This window comes from Pongo abelii, chromosome 15, assembly GCF_028885655.2.
Source record: "Pongo abelii isolate AG06213 chromosome 15, NHGRI_mPonAbe1-v2.0_pri, whole genome shotgun sequence".
In the NCBI taxonomy this organism is placed as follows: Eukaryota; Metazoa; Chordata; class Mammalia; order Primates; family Hominidae; genus Pongo; species Pongo abelii.
This window is the reverse complement of record NC_072000.2, coordinates 63,667,223-63,686,157: the sequence shown is the minus strand read 5'-3', so window position 1 is coordinate 63,686,157 and position 18,935 is coordinate 63,667,223. Positions and strand designations below refer to the sequence as shown.

The 18,935-nt window shown below is 40.7% G+C and overlaps 1 protein-coding gene across 4 annotated transcripts in view; it reads left to right on the top strand.

Annotated features, from left to right (window-relative positions):
* Window positions 1–15,990, top strand: part of RTN1 (reticulon 1) — a 325,414-nt gene extending 309,424 nt beyond the window's left edge. For 3 of the 4 annotated variants that reach the window (XM_054530703.2, XM_002824806.6, XM_009249132.4), the window contains 6 exons: window positions 4,432–4,639; window positions 6,470–6,608; window positions 8,063–8,132; window positions 8,727–8,773; window positions 8,858–8,916; window positions 15,186–15,990. In XM_054530703.2, coding sequence (XP_054386678.2) covers window positions 4,432–4,639; window positions 6,470–6,608; window positions 8,063–8,132; window positions 8,727–8,773; window positions 8,858–8,916; window positions 15,186–15,228 — 566 coding nt within the window. In that variant the 3' untranslated portion in view covers window positions 15,229–15,990. Of the gene's footprint in view, window positions 1–1,648; window positions 1,760–4,431; window positions 4,640–6,469; window positions 6,609–8,062; window positions 8,133–8,726; window positions 8,774–8,857; window positions 8,917–15,185 lie in introns of all 4 variants that reach the window. The other variant, XM_024231607.3, reaches the window with a different exon arrangement.
* Window positions 15,991–18,935: the final 2,945 nt, after the last annotated feature.

Sequence of the window (18,935 nt, the reverse complement as noted above, 5' to 3'; positions counted from 1 at the left end):
TCTCTGAGATCCCTTCCACATATACAAGCACAGACAAAGAGGAGATGGACAGAAGGCCTTCCAAATTAGATCCCTAACCAAGAACTCCAAGAGTATCCCTTCCAAACTATCCTCCTATTCTCTGTCTGAGAAACCTCCTCGAAATCTTCATGATTGAGGAGACGTCTCCCAAACCAGGACTCTTCATACTAGTTAGAAAGAACCAACTGAGAACCCCCAAAGAGCAAAACAGACACCCTGCAATGAGGCTACAGACACAGACACCCCATGGTGGAGCTAGAAACAGACACTCCACAATGGGGCTACAGACACCCCCCATAGGGCTACATTACCAGTCAGGAGAAGAAAGGAGGCATTGGCAGCACCTAGGATAGTCACCAATCTGGACACCCTGCAATGGGGCTACAGACAGACACTCCACCATGGGGCTACAGTCACCCTGTGATAAGGCAACAGTTAAGGGACATCTCCCCAGGACTATTTCTCCATTGCAATTAAATTCATGTACATTGGGTCAGCAGTGCCACGCCAGTAGAAAGAATACCAGAGTCAGCCCCCAGTCCAAGAGAACTAGGAGGCCACTTGGGCTGGCTTCTGGATCCATCACTGGAGGGGGGCCATTGAACCACAGGCAGGTAGCCACAAGGGCGATCATGGATGAGCCCCCAAATTTGTAACTGCCCAAGGGGTTCACCTTGCCCACTGCCTAGACAGAGCTAATTCATCAAGACAGGGGAATTGCAATGGAGAAAGAGTACTTCACACAGAGCCGGCTGTGTGGGAGAACCAAGTTTTATTATTACTCAAATCAGTCTCTCTGAGCATTCAGGGAGCAGGTTTTTAAGGATAACTTTGTGGGTGGGGGGAAGCCAGTGAACCAGGAGTGCTGATTGGTCAGAGATGAAATCATAGGGAGTCAAAGCTGTCTTCCTGTGCTCAGTCAGTTCCTGGGTGGGGGCCACAAGATCAGATAAACCTGTTTATTGATCTGAATGGGGCCAGCTTATCCATCAAGTGCAGGGTCTGCAAAGTATCTCAAGCACTGATCTTAGGAGCAGTTTAGGGAGGGTCAGAATCTTGTGGCCTCCAGCTGCATGACTCCTAAACCATAATTTCTCATCTTGTGACTAATGTTAGTCCTACAAAGGCAATCTAGTCCCCAGGCAAGAAGGAGGTGTGCTTTGGGAAAGGGCAGTTACCATCTTTGTTTAAACTATAAACTAAACTTCTCCAAAAGTTAGTCGAGCCTATGCCCAGGAATGAACAAGGACAGCTTGGAGGTTAGAAGCAAGATGGAGTTAGTCAAATTAGATCTCGTTCACTGTCTCAGTCATAATTTTGCAAAGGTGGTTTTACAAGTTTCTAAAAGTTTAGTTTCCTCACCTGTTACATACCTATACAATGGAGTTTATTCTGAGGTTTCAGTGAGATAACATATGAGAGTGCTTTGAACATTTCAGAATCAATGTAAATAGATAATATTGTTACAAAGTATCCAGAACCAACAGCCTATTGTTTTAAGATAACAGTCTTTTTGTTAACCTCCTTATTAGAAACCTCCTGCAATGTTAGCAAGTAATTGAAAGACCTGCTAAGAGACGACTCTACACCAAACTCATGTTACTTAGCTAATGCTTTCTGCCCACAGTTTCTTCAAGGAAAGTCCATGAAGTGCCTGACATTCACAGACTTCTTGAGCAGGTGGCCTCGTGGTTGGAGATTTAGGAGGCTTCCCTAGAGGGCATGCCATTTCTACCAGGTATAAAGCAATTCATTCAGAGGGGATTCACTTGAAAATAGCAAATTCTATCTTCTCTCTGTCTGAAAACTCCTTTCAGGCTCTTCTGAGCCCCTTCACATCTCACAAGTGGGTAAGCATCTTCCTTCACACTAAGGAGTGCCCCCTTCAGCACAAATCATAATGTCTTATAATGTATTTGTTTCCAAATGTGTACAGGTGTCATAAAGCAGATTACCATTTATTTCTTATCCCTTTGTGTGAGTGTGTGTTTGTTTTGTATAATTCACTTATTTTTATATCCCCACCACCCAGCACAAAGCCTGGCATTTAGTTCCTGCTCAATAAATGAAAACAGATGTGTAAGAGGTAACACTTCAATTAGTGGTGATGCTTTAGTTTCCTTTTAATTCCCATTTGCCCCTCCCTTGCACAAAGAGAGTAAATACCTGGAGGCCCTGCACCCTCAAAGACCTTTAGCCCTGCTGCCTTGGCTTTAGACCTTTAGCCTAGGCTTGCCCCAATTTATTGTCTCCGATCCATTCAACACAGGAGCTGCTGGACTTCTGTGGAGAGCCCCTTTTCTCCCAGTCTGCCCTCTACTCTCAGAGTTCCAGGAGTTTATTGCAGGTCATGTCTTCCAAAAGATCCCTCTTCTCCACCCGAAAAGGATTATAGCTTTTGGTGCTTCATTCTAAACAAACTCTTCTAAAAGAAGAATCATTTGGTGAACTCATTCATGTTTTGTTGTTAAGTACAAGCAAATCTTTAATGCATTATTCTATTCTAGCATCTTTGCATTAAAAAAAAGATGGTAACATCTTTTTTTGTTAAAAAAAAAAAAAAAATAGGCCAAACGAATGAATTTCTTTTTTTTTTCTCTTTCTTTTTTTTTTTTTTTTTTTTTTTTGAGACGGAGTTTCGCTCTTGTTGCCCAGGCTGAGTGCAATGGTGCGATCTTGGCTCACTGCAACCTCCACCTCCTGGGTTCAAGCAATTCTCCTGCCTCAGCCTCCCGAGTCACTGGGATTACAGGTGCCCACCACCATGCCCAGCTAATTTTGTTATTTTTAGTAGAGACAGGGTTTCAGCATGTTGGCCGGGCTGGTCTCGAACTCCTGACCTCAGGTGATCCAGCTGCCTCGGCCTCCCAAAGTGCTGGGATTACAGGCATGGGCCACCATGCCCAGCCCAGAAATGAATTTCTAATAGTCAGACAGTGTGACTGGGGTCGGGATAGGGAGAAGAGAGAGGCTTTAGAGCACATTCCTTTTTTTATTTTTTATTTTTGCCTCTGGAAACCTATTGGTAGGACCAGTCCTACTCAAAAGAGAAAAAAAAGATCTGTTTCACTCCCAAAACATGCTTGTGAGCCTCTTCTCTATTTCGTACATTGCAGAAATGTCATAGAGGAAAGGGAACAAATTTTGCCCAACAAAGGTCTGCCTACTGGAGTCTTTCTGAGTTAATGTCCGTGATGGACCAGGTAGTGGTGGTGGGTGGGGAGTTTGTGGGGAGTGAATTCTCTCTCCGGCTTCAGATTGCTGGGAGTATCCTCAGCCTGTTATGAAGGAAACCCTTTTAGACCTGATTTACTCTCCAGCCAGCCTGAGGAAAGTCTGTAGCCAAAGAGAGGGTTAGTACTTTACTCTGCAAAAATTCCTTATGTCACCTCTATTGCCTTGCATTGTCATGAGGGCATGTGACTTTTTCAATATTGTTCTTTCATGCTAATTACACACCCATGTAAGATGGGAGTAGCTCCCTGCTCTCTTCAACCTGATCACTTCTGTCTTCCTATGAGCAAATGACTGGAGTCTAATTCTGTAAACCAGGTGTCTGCAGGTACACTGCAGGTGAAGCTAGCAGTACAAACCACTACCACTTACATTTGGTTGTGAGATGGGAATTTTGCATCTTATTTCTCTTCCTTAAAATTGATTGGCATAACATTCTATAAAAACCATTTGTCACATACCCAGTTGAAGGATAAATTTGCACAGATCCTTCAGTAAGGGTTTTATGCTTTTTTTTTAATATCCCGGGACTGGAATATTTAAAGTATTTCCATTTTGCATGACATTTGAAGCACTATGACTACCCTTTTGTGTGTAATTTTTTGTTTCTAAGTTGAAGGAGGGTAATAACTGAATGATGGATGCAATGTAGATTTTAAAGGTTCCATTTCAGATTTTTAAATCACAGAATGTAAGCAAGCAAACCATGTTGAACAAAATAGTTTAATCCACATGTCAGCTCCAGGGTCTCTCTTTTTTTTTTTTGAGACAGAGTCTCACCCTGTCACCCAGGCTGGAGTGCAGTGGAGTGAAGTGGTACTTCACAGAGTCCTCTACATTTTCAAGTTTGTTTCAAAGTCACATAATTCAGGCCACTGTATGGATGATGTAGCCCACAGAGCTACACCCATCGTGATATGGTCAATGGAGATTCAATAGTCTTTTCTTATATGTGAATTTGTGAATTATCCTCAAGGGTGGAAAAGATTCTTCCAAACCAAAGTGGAATGACAGTAAGTGCCCTTGGCATAGCCATCTGTCTGCTCACTTGTGTTTAGGAATCCAAATGCCAGGTGAGAACCCACAGCAACCACAGCTTGGTGGAGTGAGCCACAGCAGTTCATGTGGCGGCACTGCGGGAGCTCAGCTGGGTGTGTTTGGTGTCTCCTTCTGCAGCTATTGACCTGCTGTATTGGCGGGACATCAAGCAGACGGGCATCGTGTTTGGGAGTTTCCTGCTGCTGCTCTTCTCCCTGACCCAGTTCAGCGTGGTGAGCGTTGTGGCCTACCTGGCCCTGGCCGCACTCTCAGCCACCATCAGTTTCCGCATCTACAAGTCTGTTTTACAAGCTGTGCAGAAAACCGACGAGGGCCACCCTTTCAAGTGAGTGCCTCAGCTGAGGAGCCCTCACCCCCTGACCAGGAGGTTTTCCCCTCACCTGTATTTCAGCTCACAGATGCACTTGAGTCATGTTTCTCTGAGACCCAGCAGACCTCTTAGAGTCTCCCCTAACACCCTGTCTTTGAATATCTAACATTTCTGGTGAATTTCTGAAACAAACTCGATTATTCTTATTCCAATACTTATTGCTTTGTTGAGTTTTCATATGTATTTACTACTAACAGTAATCATAATCCAACAGTTACTTAATCCTCTCAGCAATATGAGAAAGGCACAGCAGGCATTTTTGTCCCTATTTACAGGTGGGAACACTGAGGTTCTGAGAAGTGACGTGACATGCTCAAGGCCAGGTGGCCAGTAAATAGCACAAAACCAGGACTAGGGTATTTGGGTCTTTATTTCCATGCTTTCTCTAGAAGTTTAACACCAAAGGGCCAACCTTCTGGTGCGGGTGCAGGGTTCATGAACAATCTTCTCGTATATCCTTCTCTACATTTTTATACTGGGGAAACCTGATTTGAATGCACATTGAAGAAGAGGAAATACAAAAATAAAAGGGCAATCTACTAACAGGATATATGACATCTGGCAGAGGGAGGTGTTAGCACTGCCAGCTGCTATAACAAAATACCATAGACAGAGTGGCTTGTTCTGGAGGCTGGGAAATCCAAGATCAAGGTGCCAGCAGGGTGGGTTTCTGTTGAGGGCTCTCGTCTGGGTTGCAGATTGCTAGCTCCTCACTGTATCCTCACTTCTACTGTGGGACGGAGTGAACAAGCTCCCTTGGGCCTCTTTCCTAAGGGCACTAATCCCATTTGTGAGGGCTGTGCACTCATGATCTAATCACCCCCACAAGGCCCCACCTCCTAACACTATCACATAGGGGGTTAAGATTTCAACATGAATTTGGGGAGGACACATTCAGTCCATAACACTCCTGAAAACTCAAGCCAAATACTGCTTTACTCTTTTTATCTCAATTCACAGAGTTAAGTAAGCACTTAAAGCACTCTAGAAATATCCTTTAGGTAGATAACAGGTGCAGTCTTAAAGCAGAGGGGAGGCAGGAAAGGAGAGAGGAAGGATGGACCTCTGTGGAGGAGCTTGGCCAAGCAGAGGAGGCTTAAGCTGGGATGATTTTTATGTATTTTTATATATATATATATAATATATATATATTTTATATATATATATAAAATATATATATATAAAACATGTTTTTCCCATCCAAGAGTTAAATTTAACCATTTGAACTAATGAAAAGTGTCATTACTAAAAATACCACTCAGTAGAACCCATAAGTATTTTAATATGGCCTAGGTCACTTGAGTTTTCAGTGCTCTTTCTATAAACCTGGAAGTAAATTCCAGAATTTAAACATGAATTCTTAGAGTTCTGATGAGGAACAGTTGGCAGCTAGGATCTGGGGCTATCTCAACTATTTAAAAAAAAGATAATTTATCTCCATGAAGTGATGTATGGAGAATTCAGCAAATGAGCTGATTTGGCACTGATTTTTTTTCTCTGGTCCCAGCTTGTTTCTCTGAATTTTCAGCGCACCCATGCTGTGTCTTAGGTAGCCAGAAACAGCCACAATGCTCCACTGAGAACCATGCTTTCTCTGTTCCCAGTGCACTGGAAGCAGGTGTGTATGGTGCCCTGTGGCCCTCACTGGCTGGCATAACCCCCCAGAGATGACTCCCGCTCTCACCCTCAGAGTGAGAGTAGGAACGCTTAGCTGTTACTGGGGTTTGGCAGCCTGTCTCGTGATTCCCTCTGACGGAATTTTCTGTGGGGATGGTTTGTTGACAGGGCCTACTTGGAGCTTGAGATCACCCTTTCTCAGGAGCAGATTCAGAAGTACACGGACTGCCTGCAGTTCTACGTGAACAGCACACTTAAGGAACTGAGGAGGCTCTTCCTTGTCCAGGACCTGGTGGATTCCTTAAAAGTATAGTGCTTAAGCTGTTCACTTTACAGTCTTGACTGTTATTTTCCCTAAAGGTGTAATATTATAAACTGCTACATCAAGAAGAATAAAAAGCAAGTGCTAATTACATTCTAGAGTCAAAAGACCTCCAGTTGTATGGCACCATGAAGCAGTCTAATCCCTTCATTGTACCAATGATGAAAATGTGGCTCAGACATTTGTCCAGGGTTGCCCAGTGAGTCACTGGCAGAGCAGGAATCAAACCCAGGTCACATAGCTTCTAGCTCTGTAGTCTTTACAACACACCAGATTCTCTCCTTAAACCATTTTTAGTTCCTCCAACAATTTCCCAAAATTAATATTAAGATAAAAAATCTGGATAGCGAATGGAAAACCATATATACTTTTGCATTGAAGGAAACTCTAGATTCTACTAATATTAATAGTAAGCCCTCCAAGTGTGCTTACATAGTTACAGCTCTGAGGCTAGAGGTATGCCCAGCCCCCTCTTGATGAGGATCAGGGACACCTGGGGCTCTCACTGAATTTGCTGGTTCCTTTGAACAAGTTGCTTTGGCCTCCTGGTGACTTACATGTAGAATCAAAGTTAGTCAATCGCGATTCGGCACGGCCATAAGCAGAGCTGGGGAAGCCCAGACAAGGTAGTTGTGAAGTTTCTGTGCTCTCACAGCACTTTATACACACCCTGGCAGGGGCTTGTACCGGGAGCTGTCTGGTAACTGTTCAAAGAAGGGCAAAAGGAAAAGTGAAAAATGTGGTCTTGGCCCTCAAAATGCTTTACTGGAATAATGACTTGCCATATAACGACTGAAGAGAGACACCAGGGCAATTATAATTACTTACGTTCGTGCTTTTAAGGCCATGATTGTATTTGTAATATAAAAATTGTGGGCCAGAACAGGGGTCAGCAAACCTTGTCCATAAAGAGACAGATGGTAGATATTTTAGGCTTTGCAAGCCACACCATCTGTGGCACCTTTTCAACTTTGCCATTGTAGCACAAAAGCAGAAAAAGACAGTACAAAAAGGAAAGGCTTGACTGTGTGCCCATAAGACTTCTGAACACTGAAAATTTGATTCAATATCTTTTCATATATTGGAAAATATTACTCTTGTTTTGATTTTATTTGAACATTTAAAAATGTAAAAACCTTTATTAACTCATGGGCCTATGCAAAAACCAGTCAAGGGCCACAGCTTGCTGACCCCTGGCCTAGATTATTATTTCCTTGAGTCCCTCAAACCTTGTAACAAACTGATCCAAACAGTTCCAAGAGAACTAAGGACTGGATCCTCTTTCATTGATTCTGTGATGAGCTTTCAAAGCCTTTCATTGACTATCGAAATCATGATGTATTCTGACTCGAATTCGAGTCTAGATAAAAGTCAATGATATGAGACTCTAACTTGTTAGGGAGGGTTTTAGGAGCTCTAATAATGCTTTTGTTCTTCAGTTTGCAGTCCTGATGTGGCTCCTGACCTACGTTGGCGCTCTCTTCAATGGCCTGACCCTGCTGCTCATGGGTAAGAGCAGATGAGAGTGTATACGTCTTCCTTCACACCCTCTGTGAAAATGCTGCTTCCTAGGCTGTAAGCTTTTTGTTTGTTTAAAGAGATTCCTAGGAACAAATGCCAGAGATCCCTGAGTGCAGAGCACTTCTCTTACCATCATAGTTCAATTAAAGAGTATAATATATATTATACACTAATAATGAATTCCTAAGTCTAAAGGGTTTTTTTTTCTTCAAACATAACTGGCTTCTTTCTGGCTTGTAATATATATATTTGGATCAATATATATATTTGGATCTGTTTACAGTGGCAGCTATGGATAGATTCATTTTCATCTTGGGAGGGGAGAGTTTATCTTAATTCTAGGAATAATTACAAAATACCTGTACAGGGCTCAGCATCATTTTATTTTCCCTATGAACTGCCCTGTCATCTTTTATCTAGAATACTGGATATTGCTTCTCAAAATAGGGAATAAAAAATAAAATAAAATGCTGGATATTCCAAATAATGCTATAATATCATATAACCATATAAAAATGTGTCTATAAGCGTATTCTTATTGATAACTCAGAATTTTAATACTATATTTGTTTTTCATCCCAGCTGTGGTTTCAATGTTTACTCTACCTGTAGTGTATGTTAAGCACCAGGTAAGTTCTATGTGATGTCAAATAATTACATTAAATTTTGACCTCATCATCTTTGGATGTGCTCATTTTTTTTTCTTTATGTAGGCACAGATTGACCAATATCTGGGACTTGTGAGGACTCACATAAATGCTGTTGTGGCAAAGTAAGTCACATAGTGCAATGCATAAAAGGAGAGACTCTCTTATACCAGCATTTGAGTGGATTAGGATAGGGGTAATGAGAAGATAGTAAAATGATAGATTGATTTATGATCATTCACTTACTGGAGTCATATATTCATTCTCTTCTCAATTATATTATTTTAGAAAATAAGCATAAGTTTTTTAACTCTCAATTAAATTAAACCCAGTGGTTTATTTCAGGTTGCATAATAAGTTTTAATGAATGAATGATATTAAGCTCTAAGGACTGGCCCATGTACAAGAACAAGATGCATTGGAGGAAAGAAGGAAACTTGATTCAAAAAAGTAAAATTAACAGTTTAATTCAAATAAAAACAAGTTAACATTTTTAATCTTTTAAACAATGAATAGCACTAATTTTTTTAAAATCATTAAAATTACTTTTAAAACTTTGAATTATTTTTAGAACTTTAAAATACATAAAATGTTTGCCAACTAAATACATCACACCATTTTAACTCAACAACTGTGTGTATGTGTTTAATACCACTGCTTTTTAAACCTGAGTCTTCAGCCTTACTTTATGGCTCCTTTATATATTAGGAGATAGAGATTTCAGTTTTACATATCCACAGCTAACATGGTCATTAAACTTAGGAGTTTTCCCTAATTCTTACATTACTATTTTTAGGTATATAGTCATCTAAAGTGATAGCTCTTATATTGCATTATTATTCAATATTTTGTTTTATTTAAAAGCTAGCCTAATCTTTAACTATAAATATATTTCACCAAAGGACTAGACTTTTTCACAAAAACTCTATTTAATTATCTGATAATAATGTGGCTGGACCTAGGTGAGGAGATTTAGAGAGAGGCATTTTAGGTAGTTAAAGATACGTAATAACAAAATAAGAAAGGCCAATCACATTAAAGTTCTCTTGCTATTCGATTATACGTGACATGCTTCAGTTCTCTCTGAAGTTTATAAACTTTTGTTTTTTACTGTGTATTATTTACATTTGTCCTCTTAAAGTCATTAGGAACTCATAGGGTTCTATGTTGAATTTGGATCTTTGAGAGATCTACAACACATTTCAAAATGCCTGAAAGTATCAGCTTGGACGCAGGTGTAACCAATACCTAATGAAAATCAACACATTAAACATAAAATAATCATTTTATTTTGTATTAAGAAATGGTATCATAGCACAGTATGAGACTTGGTGGTACCCGAACCTGAGGAACCTGTTTAAAAATACAAATTCTAAGACTCCATACAGACCTATAGAATTAGAATTTCTAGGATTGGTAACCTGGAATTTATATTTTAATGAACTCTCCAGGTGACTTTTTGGCAGCTAGAACTGTGTTCATAAACTATAGCAAAGAACACCAGCATAGGAGTTTGGAAACTGGAAGATAGAAGTTCTAGACCTAAGTTGTCCAATACTTAGTTTGAGTATCACAAATCACACCTATTACTTTTTCATTTGGTTTCTTTGTTGAGTCCAAAAAGAGGAGTACCTGTTATGCTCTGGACACTTCATGTGATAGGTACAGAGGGTATAAAGATAAATGAAATGATCTCAGCCCTAAAAGAGCTCTTAGCCCAGTGGTGCAGACAAAATTATACAGAAATAAGTATAATAAAATATAATAAGTACAGTAGAGCTATATGAAATACTAAAGTCAGAGAGATGAGAAAACAATTGTTCCTTCCTGGACAGGATAGCGGAAAGCCATTAAGATAAGGTGGCATTTGACCTGGGCCTTGAAGGATGGGTAAACAGTCATCATGTGGATGATAAGGGGAAAGACATTGCAAGAGGAAGAGGTAATAAAGCAAAGACAGAGAAGCATGAAAATGTAAGTCATGTTCAATAGGCAACAGTCAACCAGTATGTCTAGAGCTTAAATGAGTCGAAAGATCAACTGGAAAGAATGTAGGAAGAGAGGCTGAGGCCAAGTGGTGAATGCTCTGTGGAGTTTTGACTCCAGCCCAGCAGGAAATGGCCACCCCTTGATGTTTTTAAGCAGGGGATTGATGTCATCAGATTTATGTTTTTTAAAGATCACTGTGGCAGTCTAGTGAGAAAAGAATTGGAGAGGGGAGAGACTAGAGATGTGGCCATCAGCTAGGAGGTTATCATAATTCAAACAAAAGTGACAAGGGCATGGCCTGGTTAAAATGGAGGGAAAAGAGAGATGGCAGAGAATGTAAAGTATATACAATGTACTTGTTAAGTTACAATTGGAAATCAATGCTGTGAAAAGGAATGGAAAGGAAATGTTACCTATGACTAATACGGCTTCTGTAATTGAGCTTCAGGCAGAGTTGGCTCTTAATTTCCTGGTAGCTAGGACAAAAAGAGAAACTAGGCAAGTTACATGGTTCTTACTATCTATCAGAGAGGAGGAAACAACAATTCTTCAAAATAACCTGTTTTGCCTGGCACTACATTTTGAAGGAAATTTCTTGGTGGGATCTTAACTCTAAGGCCTCTTCAACCTCTGAAATTGTAATTCCACCTTAGAATAAATAATTCCAGCAAAAGAACTTACACCATTTTAGTGGTACAGTTAAGAATATGATTGTTAGAATCAGATAGACTGAGTCCATTTCTGGCATTTTTAGCTGTATGAGCTCATCATAAATGTTATTTGACTCTATGAGCCTATTTCCTTATCCGTAAATTGGAAATGTTAATACCTCACAGGGTTCTTGGTGATTAAATGAGGTAATGTCTGTAAAGTATTCTTACTTGGATGTAGGAAACCCTCAATATTATATATCATTGTCATCATCATCATCATCCGATTACTGCTTAGAGATCAGTTCATGGGGTTTGGAGGTAGAGGATAGTCCCAGACTGGGCCAGTAGACACCAGGGCCAGTCTCTCCTCCATACTGAGTGACCCTGTCTAGGTCATTTCACCTTTGTTTGTCTCAGTTTTCCAGCTTAAAATGGGGGTTAATAATGCATAATAACACTTCTTAGAGTTTTGAAAATGAGGAAAAAAGCCTCAAATTTCAAAAGGCAAAATAAACACTGTAGAGGAAATTAAAGCTTCGAGTAAGTGAGACCATAATAAGAAATCTGTTTTAAGTGAATACAATTCCCTATGTCTAGGTGAGTTATGTTTTAGAATGATAAAGTAGCTTGTAATTTTACATAGAAGCTCTCTTGGTGACCTTTGATAAATCTCATGGAATAAAGGATATCTTGAAAACTCAAATTGGAAAGGAGCTGTCACGATCTTCAAATGAGAAGAAAGAAAGATTCTAGACGTTATATTTGGTAAATTGAAGGCCTAATTTCAAGCAAAAATCCAGAATGAATTAGTAAAACTGTAGAGACTCAGAATAGATCACTGTATGTTCACTAAACCCTGAGATGAGATGGACTTCCCTAGCCAGTGAGTATTCTGATTTTAGTGGGGGTAGTCAACAAGTCTTCTTGGTGTCCTTGTGGAAAAAAAATGGAGATGTATGATCCAGATGATAGCACAGGTGGTAGAATTCTAGAAGATTGAAATAATAGACCCTAAAGATGTTCATTAATCCATCCAATATGTGTCTGGGGCAAGGTATGTGACACAGGGCTCTGCCTTCGATCCCATCACTTTCAACTCCATTATTTCTCATGACTATGTGAAGACAAATCAAATATCTTTGTCAAAGTTCCAGATGATGTACAGTTTGAAGCAAAAGCAAATTCAGAAGATGGCAAGCTCAAGATTCAAAATGAATCAAGGGATCTTGAGTAAGCGAGAATGCTGAATTGAAATCAATAAAATGAAATTAATAAGGGAAGTGAAGTCCTACATTTAGGTTTCTAAAAAGTCAACTTTACAGATATAGAATGCGGGGAGGGATAGATGAGAGAGGGTAACAATAAGTGTGTATGTAAAAAATACCTCGGGGGTTTTAATTGCTTGATTGGTCACAGCCAAATGTGAGTCAATGATGTGCTGAAGCATCTTTAAAAAATCAATGCAATTTGAGTTGTTATTAGTAGGAATACAAAGTCTAAATCAACATAGGCAACAGTCATATTATATTCCATATTAGCCATTGCATATCTGTGTTCAATTTCAGGGTTGGACATTTTAACAGATGCATTAATACATTGGAGTAATGCCACAAAGATGACCAGGGTACTGTGGTATTAGAAATCTGATAGTGATGGGCAGTGAAGAGCAAACTTTGCTGGGGATGATTATCCTGGAAAAGAGATGACTTTAAAAGGACAGCATAGCCATTCTCAAATACTTGGAGGTCTAACGTTGCAAAAGGAGTAGGATTTCTCTTTTTCTCTCAAGAGCAGTGAATGGAAATTTTAGAAGTTCTGAGATTTGAATGAAATATGAGGGAAAAGAGTAATGATTAGAGTTGCTCAATAATAGAACCATCTGCCCCATGAAGGAGTGAGTACCCTGACATTCATTCAAGTATTCAAATAGAAGTTATATGGTCACCATTGCACATGTCCTTTGCTGGCTCCTCTTCCTCTTGTCCACTTCCCTTCTGGTCCTGTGACCCTAAAGGTTATCTCATGTCTAGGGCTGCAAACTTGTGTCTCCAGCCCAGACCTCTTCAACTAAGCACCAGGTCTATCCACTTATTTATGTAAGGTTTCTCTAAAGTGTCTCATAGACCTTTCAGATTCACTTAGCCACACATCTTGCAATCTCACCCCAGAACTTGTATTTCCTTCAGTCATCACAATCTTGGCAAATGGCATTTTCACCTGGTTCCTCAGGCTAAAAACCAAAGAATCTTCCTTGATTACTCTTCCTCTAATCCTAGCCTGTGCATTCAGTTTATCAACAGATCAAGTGGGTCCTGCAGCCTCATCTCTAAACTAACCCTGAGACTGTTCCCCTCTCTTCATTTCCATGTCTACCATACAATCCAGGCATTGCCTTCTGGTACTTGGACTGCTGTGGGTTTCTCTCCCTCTGTTCATTGCTTCTACTCTCATTTCCCGATTTTTTTTCACACAGTCACCATCATGATCTTCTTACATTAATCAGATCACATCACTCCCCTGCCTAAATTCATCAATGGTTTCCCATCACACAGAGTAGAATCTAATCTCCTTACCACATCCCACAAACTCCAACACCCACCATCTGGTCCCTGCCTGCCTTTCAGACCTCCCCTATCCATACCCCAAGCAAATGGGCTTCTCGTCTCCTTGCCACCAGCTTGTCCACTCTGTGATGCCTCTGCACTCATTACTCCCTCTGCCTGAAACACTTCACATCCAGATCTTTGCCTGATGGTCCTTTCCTGTCCTCTGAGGATCAGTTTCTCAGATGAGTGGATTTAAAGGAGGTGCTGCACACCTTACCACTGTGCCCCTCACTGCCTGCCATACCACCTTGTTTTTCTTTATAGCAGTTATCACCATCTGAACTTCTCTTGTCTTCTAGTTTATTTTTGTCTCCTCAATTCCTACAGGAATGAAAACTCCATGAGAGCAAGCATCTCCTCCCTTTTGTTGACCACTGAATTCCAGTACATGGAAGGGTACCTCATGGCACAGAGGGAGGTCTCAATGAAAATCTGCACAATGAGCTCATAAATCTTCAAATTAACAGAACACTTCCAGTGTAAACCTGTCCTAAAATCATGCTGCTACATTGTGAGCATCACAGAATTTCAGGACGCTGGAGATATCTAGTCTATGCCCACATTTTAATGAGTATTTAGGACCAGAAAAGTCCCTTAGCTTGCCGGATGCCACACAGCTAATTAATAGAATAGCTGGGACTAGGACTCAGGTTTTTAAATTCCACTTGTGGGTAGTTAGACTACTCCGAGGGTGAACATAGGTTCCTTTTCCTATGTCCAACATAGGAACAGATTACATCCCTAGTTATATAACCATCCCTACTTATGCTCCTCTTCCTGGCATAGTCAGTAATAGCACTTTCTCTCTCTTTCTGAAGTGTCCCAGATGGGGGATAAATAATCGCCCTAACTATATCACAGCTTCTGTAATCCTGAAATAAGTCAATATGTTCATCCACCTAAAAAGATCTAAAAAATGTGGCTTTCTTCCAATTCTCTTTTTTGTTGCTGTTATTTTCATTATCCAGTTTTTACTTCCTTCTTATTGCTTTATAGAAGAGTATTTACAGATGTACTTACCTAAAGACTGTATTATCTTCTGGAATATTAAGGTCTTTGGTCACTTAGCTAATTAAAGCAACAACACATAAAATGATTTCATTAATAACACTTGTGATTTACTACCTTTTGATACTGTCTTTTTAGGATTCAGGCTAAAATCCCAGGCGCTAAGAGGCACGCTGAGTAAACTGATTTCCCACCGGGGACTGGACACAAACAGGAATGTCTGGAGTGGTAACAGCTCTCTTCTTACTCGTTACTGCAAATTGATTGTTTTCCCCCTCTCCCTCCAGTACCATAATCTTAGAGACAAACCTTAAAACAGCTGTTTTTAGGCTGTTCCTTGTACTCTTAGGATATTTGAGTCACTTGTGTCAACCACTAAAGTATAGAGAAAAGTGTATTAGATGTGGTTTTTAATTTTGTGTTGCTAAAAAAAGTGCATGATGGTGAGAGCCCAAGTTATCTTTCCCTCTTCGGTGTTCTTCTCTTCTCTGCAATGCTTCTGTAGCTTCTAACGTTCCCCGTGGCTAGGCCTTTCCTGCGGAGTGCTCTGATGCAATAGTGGAAATCGCTTATATGTCCTTGGGTTGCTGGTTGGATTAATCTTTAATAACAATATATAGAATTGTAGACTGATGTTTTAGCATTTTTCCAACACACACAACGTAAAAATAAAAGCAGTCGACCGCACTTATGGTAATCAGTTTTGTATAACTTAAAATAATTAAATAAATGAATAAATCCAAAACAAACATGCAGTACTTTTGTTGTATGGGATTGGTGGGCTGATTTACATGTATGGTTACTAAAAAGTACCAGCATGTTAACTTTATTACAATTTGTATTACTTTCTCTGTAGTTCCTAATGGATTCAATTACGGACTCTGGATATTTGCACTTATGTACTTGATACTGAATGCATAAATAAATGTTACTAAATGTAGAATGTTCTTCCTCTCTTCTCATGCATGGTCTTACCAGAAAACACAAAAACTCGAAGTAATGAAGTCACTCGATGACATTCTGGGAGGGCTGAGAGCAAATGCTCACCTTATTTCTCTCTAGGACTGCAGAGCCAAACCCCAACCTGGCTTATGGTTTTTCTGGGTTGTTAATAGAAACTGAAAAGTGGTAAACTGTCAATCACTCTTCACATTGTACTCTGTCGGGTGGATGCAGATATTTAAGATAGTTTTTAAAAACTTGAAAGTGATATAAATTCTTACATAAACTGTACAGCAATATGCAACAAAACACTGGCAAAAACAATTGTAATTGCCATGAACTCACCGTTTTAGTAATTACTTATTAAGCACTGACTGTGTGCCAAGCACTTAGAATAGGGCTGTGAATAAGAAAGATGACAATTCCTGCCCTCACCATGTGAAGTCTTCTAATAATTCCTCACTGCTTTTTGTACAAGTCCAATTGCATATTTTGTTTCCCTGCTACAATCAAACATCAAAGACGAAGAGGTAGAAGTGAATGAAAGGAGTAGCAGTTGGAGAAAAAAAGGAATGATTGCTTATAAAAAGCTGCCTTTTACCAGTTTTACACCTGGGTTCAGTGAATATTTGTGGAGTTATCCTTCTATATAAAGTGGTGTGAACGTTACAAGGGTCACTTGGCACTGTGCCAGCAGCCAGAAACTCTCATCACTGTGCTGGGGGAAAGGGCAGGTGGCTATGTGGAAATGCCAACTGAGCAAAGAGTAGCATAAAACAAGAGCCATCGGTGGGGCGTGGTGGCTTACGCCTGTAACCCCAGCACTTTGGGAGGTCGAGGCAGGAGGATCACAAGGTCAGGAGTTCAGGACCAGCCTGATCAACATGGTGAAACCCCGTCTCTACTAAAAATACAAAAATTAGCCAGGTGTGGTGGCACCTGCCTGTAATCCCAGCTACTTAGGAGGCTGAGGCAGGAGAATCGCTTGAAACTGGGAGGCAGAGGTTGCAGTGAGCTGACATCACACCACTGCACTCCAGCCTGGGCAACAGAGCGAGACTTTGTCTCCAAAAAAACAAAAGAAAACAAGCCATGATGCAGGGTTTGAGCAACAGAAGATTCTCAGGGGAGGTGAACTTCAGGGCTGGGTCCTGGTTTGGTTTTTGCCAGATGAAGAAGGTCCAGCCTGAGATAAAGAAAGAACATGAGCTAAAGTGCCAAGATGTGGAGTGCGAGGCGTATGCAGAGAATGGTGAGTTAAACAAGCTTAGATGGGTTGTAAAGTTCTTGGGGTGGGAATGATGGTGCCAGATAAGGCTGGAAAGGTGGGTTGAGATCACAATGGGAAGAAACTTGGATGCCTGTGCCAAGGAGTTTGGGCTTTATTCTCTACGTCTCAGAGAGTCACATAGACACAACAAAGGTGCAAGATACTGAAGTCTAGACCAATAGAGTGATAATTGTAACCTAACTCCACCCAGGTGCCAAATGACTACGTCTTTACCAGAACAGCCACAGAAAGAATAGAAAGATGTTCACCTGTCCCTGATCCTTGATGTTAGCCCAGCATGCCAAGCACCCACCATGGATAAGGTGCAGCTAACAGATGATGTGGAGGGAGATTGGACTGGAGCTGGTAACCAACTAGCTGTGGGGCTTCAAGATGAAAGCTAGCCTTGAGAATGAGTGCCTCCTTGAATTTTGCACCCAAGGAAGCTCGGTTGCCTCACCCTAGCCCAGCACTAAGACTCGCTGATCAGCAGGATGCAATGCCATTTTCCAGGACAGAGAGCCCAGAAGTGATTACTTGGGGAAAGAAGATACTAAGCTTAGTTTGGTGCCTGATTTTTTTTTAATGGTTACTAGATTTAGAAGAGGATTTTCTTTTTTCTTTATGTTTTTCAGCCTCCGACCTTTTAGACAAAGTTTTTTCTACATGGCTTTATTGTATAGAATTAATCTTCAATATCTGTATCTGCAACATTGTCCCCATACTATAGACTCAGAATTCCTTTCACAGGCAGCTGCTCATTAGGAAGGTTTAATTAGGAACTCTCTTTGCTGGCAGTGGTGAAGATTCCTAAGGAAACTCCAGGCTTACAAAATAGTAGGTATGGATGTAGATTTTTCACAAATGGAACATGGGGCACATTATACCCTGTTTCTACAGGGAGCATCAGCCCAGGTGGTATTCAAAATGACAGAAATAACGTGAACAGATGAGAAGAGGAACAAGAGCAGAGCCTCTGGAAAACCCAGAGTGAGTGAGGTGATTCTGAAAGCTGTGAACAGTAGAAAATTCTTACAGCTCATATATGGATGAGTGAAGGCAGTAAAAGCAAATGAAGAAGCTGCAGTATTCTAATGGATAAAGCACGATAGTTTCTATGTCCTCTGCTCTTTCCCCACCCATGTTAGTTTCCTAGGGTTGCTCTACCAAAGTACCAAAATCTGGGTTTTTTTTTTTTTTTTTTTTTTTTTAACTCTCAGGCTGGAGTGAAGTGGCACAATCTCAGTTCACTGCAACGTCCACTTCCCCGATTCAAGTGATTCTCCTGCGTCAGCCTCCCAAGTAGCTGGGATTACAGGTGCGTGCCACCACACCCGGCTATTTTTTATATTTTTAGTAGAGATCGGGTTTCACCATGTTGGCCAGGCTGGTCTCAAACTCCTGACCTCAAGTGATCCCATCTCAGCCTCCTCCCAAAGTGCTAGGATTACCAGGTGTGAGCCATCGTGCCCAGCCTCAAAATCTGGGTTTCTTAAAACAACAGAAATTTATTTCTGGAGGCTAGAAGTCCAAAATCAAGGTGTTGACAGGGCCCTGCTCTCTTTGTCGGCTCTAAGGGAGAACGCTTCCTTGCCTCTTCTAATGTCTGCATTTGTCAGCCATCCTTGGTGCTCCCAGCTTGCAGACGGGATACTCCAGTCACTGGGTGCCGCCTC